The 8,808-nt window shown below is 46.4% G+C and overlaps 1 protein-coding gene across 1 annotated transcript; it reads right to left on the bottom strand.

The window, feature by feature from the left end:
• Positions 1-782: 782 nt before the first annotated feature.
• On the bottom strand, positions 783-8,089 carry LOC311129563 (uncharacterized protein; the record flags this gene model as incomplete). Its single annotated transcript, XM_084161894.1, has 3 exons — positions 783-884; positions 1,984-2,044; positions 8,070-8,089. The coding sequence occupies 3 exons, from the start codon at positions 8,087-8,089 to the stop codon at positions 783-785; spliced, it is 183 nt and encodes a 60-aa protein (XP_084018020.1).
• Positions 8,090-8,808: the final 719 nt, after the last annotated feature.

The raw sequence follows: 8,808 nt of genomic DNA, 5'->3' as shown, positions 1-8,808 counted from the left end.
ACAAGCATCGCTTGTTCAATCGATGGATAGCTAGCTACAGCCCCTCCACTAAGCAGCACACTAACGCACCTGGGATTGTGATAAATATAGGAGACGCCAACCTGCCTGCTACTAGTTTGTCTACACCTGTTGATTAAACAGCATTATAAATATACATATATATATTATTTATTTATTATTTATATTATTTGTTTATATATATTATAAAATAACATTTTATTAGATTTTCAGCCAGCCAGCCAGCCAAGGAGACATGAGGCTGACGGTTAGGAGGAGAGGAGGGCTGGCTGTGGACGTATCTGCCCAAAACACATGCGCAAACACACACACACTAACACACATGCATGTACACACGCACACACACAGATCCCCCGCCCCCACACAAACCATGTATGTGTTCAACCCCATTCAGAGGGGATCAGACCAGTTACCCAAGTGTACTCCCTCTGAGACATAAAGGTCTGTTAACATGACAAAAGTAGATCTGATCTCACCGCATAACCTTCCCTGCTATGAGACCCCAGCCACTGTAAATGCGTTCCAAATAGCACCATATTCCTTATATAGTGCACTACAATTCACACCCTATGGGTCATGGTCAAATTGCAATATATAGAGAATAGTGTGCCATTTGGGTCGCAGTTGATGTAAATGCAATCACTGGAGCTTCCTCGGTAGGAGAGGTTGTGGAGGGAGCTGAACTCCGTATCTCATCTCTCAGCATGAGAGTAATGCTTGATGTTGGAGCTACACTGCTGTAACCAATGTTATATGTACCCTACTCAACTGCCACCACTACCACTACCACCACTACCACCACCACTACCACCACTACCACCACAACTACCACTACCACCACCACCACCATCACCACCACTACCACCACTACCACCACTACCACCACAACTACCACTACCACCACTACCACCATCACCACCACTACCACCACTACCACCACTACCACCACTACTACCACTACTAACACCACTACCACCACCACCACAACCACCACTACCACTACCACTACTACCACCACAAACACATCACAACCACCACTACCACCACCATTACCACCACTTCAACCACTATCTCCACCACCACCACCACTACCACCACTACCACCACTACTAGCACCAATACCACAACCACCACCACTACTACTACCACCACAAACACATCACTACCACCACTACCACCACCATTACCACTACTACCACCACCACCACGACTACCACTACTACCACCACAAACACCAACACTACCACCACTACCACCACCATTACCACCACCATTACCACCACTTCAACCACTCTAACCACCACCACCACTACCACCACTGCCACCACTACCAACACTACCACCACCACTACCACTTCCCCCACTACCACCACTACCCCCAACTTCCCCAACTACCAAACTACAACCACTACCCCCACTACCACCACTACCCCCACTACTACCACCACCACTATAACCACCACTACCACCACTACAACTACCACTACCACCACTACAACCATTAATACCACCACTACCACAACTACTACCACCATTACCACCAATACAACCACTATCACCACCACCACGACTACCACCACTACCACCACTACCTCCACTACTACCATTACAACCACCACTACCCCCACAACCACCACTACCCCCACTACCACCACAACCACCACTACCACCACTACTACCACCACTACCACTACCACCACTACTACCACCACTACCACCACTACCACCATCATTTCCACCACTATTACCACCATTACCACCACTACCACCACTACACCCATTGCCACCCCAACTACCACCACCACTACCATCACCACTACCACCACCACCACTACCACCACCACTACCACCACTACCACTACCCACATTACCACCACTACCCCCACTACACCCACTGCCCTCAATACCACCACTACCCCAACATCCCCAACAACCCCCACTACCACCACTAATACCACCACCACCACCACCATAACCACCAACACCACCACTAACACTACGACCACCACTACCACCACTACCACCACTGCCAACATTACCACCTCTACCACCACCACTACTACAACCACTTCAACCACTATCACCACCACCATCACCACCACCACTACCACCATTAACACCAATACCAACACTGCTACCACTACTACCACCACCACCACCACCACTACTACCACTACCACCACCACTACCACTACCCCCCACTACCACCACTACCACCACTTCCCCCACTACCACCAATACCCCAACTTCCCCAATTACCCCCACTACAACCACTACCCCCACTACTACCACCACCACTGTCACCATCACTACCACCACTACAACTACCACTACCACCACTACAATCATTACTACCACCACCACCACTACCACCACAACCACCACTACTACCTCCACTACCACCAGTACTACCACAATTACCACCACTACCACCATTACAACCACCACTACCCCCACTACCACCACTACTACCACCACTACCACTATCATTTCCACCACTATTGCCACCTATACCACCACTACACCCATTTCCACACCATTAACACCAATACCACCACTACGACCACCACTACCACCACTACCACCACTTCCACCAGTACACACACTACCACCACCACTACAACCATTAGCACCACTACAACAATTACCACCACCACTACGACCACCACCACCACCACTACCACTACTACACCACCACCACTACCACCACGACCACCACGACCACCACTACTACCACCACTACCACCACTACTACCACTACCACCACTACTACCACTACTACCACCACCACTAACCCCACTACTTCCACTACCAACAATACCACCACTTCCACCACCACTACCACCACTACCACCACTACCCTACCACCACCACCACCACTACCACCACTAACCCCACTACCCCCACTACCACCACTACCCCCACTACTACCACCACTACCCCCACTACACCCACTACCCCCACTACCACCACTACCCCGACTTCCCCAACTACCCCCACTACCCCCACTACCACCACTAATACCACCATCACCACCACCATAACCACCAAAACCACCACTACCACTACGACCACCACTTCCACCAGTACACACACTACAACCCCCATACCCTCACTACCATCATTACCACCACTTTCTCCACCACTACCACCACCACTACCACCACCACCACCACTACCACTACTACACCACCACCACTACCACCATGACCACCACTACCACCATTACACCCACTACCACCACCACTACCACCACCACTACAACCACTACCACCACTACTACCACCACTACCACCACCACTACAACCACTACCACCACTACTACCACTACTACCAGTACTACTACCACCACTACCACCACCACCACTACAACCACTACCACCACTACTACCACTACTCCCACTACCAACAATACCACCACTTCCACCACCACTACCACGACTACCACCACTGCCCTCACTAACACCACTACCCCGACTTCCCCAACTACCCCCACTACCCCCACTACCACCACTAATACCACCATCACCACCACCATAACCAACAAAACCACCACTACCACTACGACCACCACTACCACCACTAACACCACTTCCACCAGTACACACACTACCATCATTACCACCACTATCTCCACCACTACCACCACCACTACCACCACCACCACCACTACCACTACTACACCACCACCACCACTACCACCACTACACCACCACCACTACAACCACTACCACTGCTACTACCACTACTACCACTACTACCACCACCACCACCACCACCACTACAACCACTTCCACCACCGCTACCAACACTACACCCACTACCACCCCCACTACCCCACTACCAACACCTCCACCACTACCACTACTACCACCACTACCACCACTACCACCACTATCACCACTATCACCACTACTATCACTACCACCACTACTACCAATACTACCACCATTACTACCACCACTACCACCATTACCACCGTCACTACCACCACCACTACCACCACTACTACCACCACTACCACCACCACCACTACCAACATTACCACCTTTATACTACCACTACCACTACTACCATCATTACCACCACTACCACCACTATCACCACCACCACTACAACTACTACCACAACAACCACCATCACCATCACTACCACCACTACTACCACCACTACCACCACTTGCACCACTACCACCACCACTACCACCACTACAACAATTACTACCACTACTACCATCACCACCACCATCACTACCACCACCACAACCACCATCAACACCACTACAACCACCACTACCACCACTACTACCACCCCAAACACCATCACTACCACCACTACCACCACCATTACCACCACTTCAACCACTATCACCACCACCACCATTACCACCATTAACACCAATACCACCACTACCACCACTACTACCACCACTACCACCACTACCACCACTACTACCACCACTACCACCACTACCAACACCACTACCACCACCACCACCACCACCACCACCACTACCACTACCACTACCACTACCACTACCACTACTACCACCACAAACACATCACAACCACCACTACCACCACCATTACCACCACTTCAACCACTATCTCCACCACCACCACCACTAACACCACTACAAGCACCAATACCACCACCACCACCATCACTACTACTACTACCACCACAAACACATCACTACCACCACTACCACCACCATTACCACTACTACCACCACAAACACCATCACTACCACCACTACCACCACCATTACCACCACATCAACCACTCTAACCACCACCACCACCACTTCCACCACTGCCACCACTACCACAACTATCACCACCACTACCACTACCACCACTACCACCACCATTACCACCACATCAACCACTCTAACCACCATCACCACCACTACCACTACTACCACCACTACCACCACTACCCCCACTACCACCACCACTACCCCCACTACCACCACTGCCACCACTACCACCACCACTTCCACCACTACCACCACTGCCACCACTACCACCACCACTTCCACCACTACCACCACTACCACCACTACCACCACCACTGTGTGACAGTGCATGGTGATAACTTATTAAATTAAATTAATCAGAATAAAATGAATTGTATTTGTCACATCCACAGAATACAACAGGTTTAGACTTTACCGTGAAATGCTTACTTATGAGCCCTTTCCCAACAATGCAGAGTTAAAAAGAAAGAACAATTAGAAAAATTAAAACACAATAAAATTATGAGACTACACGGTATACAAGGAGAACTGTTACCAAGTCAATGTGCAGGGGTAAAAGGTAGTTGAGGTAATTCAATTAATATGTACAGGCACTGTAGGTAGGGGTAAAAGTCACTAGGCAATCAGGATAGATAATACACAGAGTAGCAGCAGCGGACGTGAAGAGTGTGAAAGAATATGAACGTGTGTGTGTGTGTGTGTGCGTGTGTGTGTGTCTGTGAGTGTGTGTGGTGTCAATATGCATGTGTGTGTGTGTTTTATTGATGTAAGTGTGTGTAGTGTGTGTGTATGTGTGTTTGTCTATGTGTGTGTGCGTTTGTTGATGTATCAGTGTAGTATGTCTTATGGCTTGGGGGTAGAAGGTGTTCCAGACATGATGCTTCGATACCGCTTGCCGTACATTAGAAGAGAGAACAGTCTATGACTTGGGTGGCTGGAGTCTTTTGGCCTTCCTTGACACTGCCTGGAACACAGTGCATTAGGAAAGTATTCAGACCCGTTTACTTTTTCCACACTTTGTTATGTTAAAGCCTTATTCTAAAATTGGTTAAATAAATACAAATCCTCAGCAATCTACACACAATACCCTATAATGAATGACAAATCAAAAACAGTTTTTTTGAAATTTTTGCGTATTTAAAAAAACAACATAAATACCTTATTTACGTAAGTATTCAGACCCTTTGCTAAGAGACTTGAAATTGAGCTAAGGTGAATCCTGTTTCCATTGATCATCCTTGAGATATTTCTTCAACTTGATTGGTGTCCACCTGTGGTAAATTCAATTGATTGGACATGATTTGGAAAGGCACACACCCGTCTATATAAGGTCCCACAGTTGACAGTGCATGTCAGAGCAAAAACCAAGCCATGAGGTCGAAGGAATTGTCCGCAGAGCTCTGAGACAGGATTGTGTCGAGGCACAGATCTGGGGAAGGGTACGGAAACATTTCTGCAGCATTGAAGGTCCCCAAGAACACAGTGGCCTCCATCATTCTGAAATGGAAGAAGTTTGGAACCACCAAGACTCTTCCTAGAGCTGGCCGCCCGGCCAAACTGAGCAATCGGGGGAGAAGGGCCTTGGTCAGGGAGGTGACCAAGAACCTGATGGTCACTCTGACAGAGCTCTAGAGTTCCTCTGTGGAGATGGGAGAACCTTCCAGAAGGACAACCATCTCTGCTGCACTCCACCAATCAGGCCTTTATGGTAGAGTGACTAGACGGTAGCCACTCCTCAGTAAAAGGCACATGACAGCCCGCTTGGAGTTTGCCAAAAGGCACCTAAAGACTCTCAGACCATGAGAAACAAGATTTTCTGGTCTGATGAAACCACGATTGAACTCTTTGACCTGAATGCCAAGCATCACGTCTTGAGGAAACCTGGCACCATTCCTACGGTGAAGCATTGTGGTGGCAGCATCATGCTGTGGGGATGTTTTTCAGGCACAGGGACTGGGAAACTAGTCAGGATTTAGGCAAAGATGAACGGAGCAAAGTACAGAGAGATCCTTGATGGAAACCTGCTCCAGAGCGCTCAGGACCTCAGACTGGGGTGAAGGTTCACCTTCCAACAGGATAACGACCCTAAGCACACAGTGAAGACAACACAGGAGTGGCTTCGGGACAAGTGTCTGAATGTCATTGAGTGGCCCAGCCAGAGCTCGGACTTGAACCCGATCAAACATCTCTGGTGAGACCTGAAAATAGCTGTGCAGCAACGCTCCCCATCCAACCTGACAGAGCTTGAGAAGATCTGCAGAGAAGAATGGGAGAAACTCCTCAAATACAGGTGTGCCAAGCTTGTAGCGTCATACCCAAGAGGACTCAAGGCTGTAATCGCTGCCAAAGGTGCTTCAACAATGTACTGAGTAAAGGGTCTGAATACTTATGTAAATTTAATATTTCAGTTTTAAATTTTTTATAAATTAGCAAACATTTCTAAAACCTGTTTTTGCTTTGTCATTATGTGGTATTGTGTGTAGATTGATGAGGGGGGAAAAACCATTTAATCAATTTTTTAATAAGGCTGTAACGTAACAAAATGTGGAAAAAGTCAAGGGGTCTGAATACTTCCCGAAAGGCACTGTAGATGGATGGCAAGGTATACTACTTTAGGAATGTTTAAGTAACATTTAACCATTTGCTAACCTACTAAAACATACAGTATTTGATCATTTGTTTGTGGATAAATCTATTCAATAGTTATAATTTCCAATAGGGAACTGTCCATTTTCATTTATGTTTCATCAACCTACTGTGACATTAACTATAGGGAAATCCTGTTTCCTTCCCGGCCCTCAGAAACGCAAATCCCTTTAGATGGGGAAGCAAATTCAAATTAATATCAGAGAGTTTGATCTGAGAAAATAAATCTGAGAACAATTTCATGCTGCTGCATCATCTGAAGCCAGTATTCATTTGTGCGAAAAATATGTTTGATGAAGTGTAACAGCAAAACAGCTTTATTACCTTCCGTAGTTCTTCTGAAGAGAGTTTTTAATCTCTGCATTATATTGTTGAATGCATGACATACCAAGACAGATACACATACAGTCTGTTAAAATAAAACAAGGGTTGTGAAGCTGAGGAGTGTGAAAAGAAGTATGAAAATGTAAGCACTCACTGCTGTAAATCGCTCTGGATAAGAGCATCTGCTAAATGACTAAAATGTAAAATGAGAAAAGAAAGAAGTTCTCTTAGAGGATTATTATTCAAGCAGCGTTGTCACTTAGACGTGACGGAGAGGAGTGCACTCACAGATTCCCTACACTCCCTGCTCTCCCTTCACAGATTTAGAGATCCCGACATAGATGTAGAGATGTCAAATCAAATAGTTTATTGGTTGTGTACACAGATTTTAGCTCCAACAGTGCAGTAATACCTAGCAATAAACAAAAATAATACACACATAATCCAGATTTTTTTTATAAATTATATAGGAGGAGCCTTGACTGCAGTAAATACATACAGTGCATTTGAAAAGTATTCAGACCCCTTTACTTTTTGTTAGCCTTATGCTAAATTAGATGAAATAATTTTTTTCCCTCGTCAATCTACACACAATACCCCATAATGATAAAGCAAAAACAGGTTTTTAGAAATTTGTGAAGTGGTCTGGATACTTTCCGAATGCACTGATATAAAGTGGGTAAAACAGTAGGAAAACATTATTAAAGTGACCAGTGTTCAATGACTCTATGTACAGTGGCTTGCGAAAGTATTCACCCCCCTTGGCATTTTTCCTATTTTGATGCCTTACAACCTGGAATTAAAATTGATTTTTGGGGGGTTTGTATCATTTGATTTACACAACATGCCTACCACTTTGAAGATGCAAAATATATTTTATTGTGAAACAAACAAGAAATAAGACAAAAAAACAGAAAACTTGAGTGTGCATAACTATTCACCCCCCCAAAGTCAATACTTTGGAGAGCCAAGTCTCATGGGGTATGTCTCTATAAGCTTGGCACATCTGGCCATTCTTCAAGGCAAAACTGCTCCAGCTCCTTCAAGTTGGATGGGTT

This window comes from Coregonus lavaretus (genome assembly GCF_964263955.1).
Source record: "Coregonus lavaretus genome assembly, chromosome: 5".
Classification (NCBI taxonomy): Eukaryota; Metazoa; Chordata; class Actinopteri; order Salmoniformes; family Salmonidae; genus Coregonus; species Coregonus lavaretus.
The sequence above is the reverse complement of the archived record's forward strand: the minus strand, read 5'-3'. Positions and strand labels throughout refer to the sequence as shown.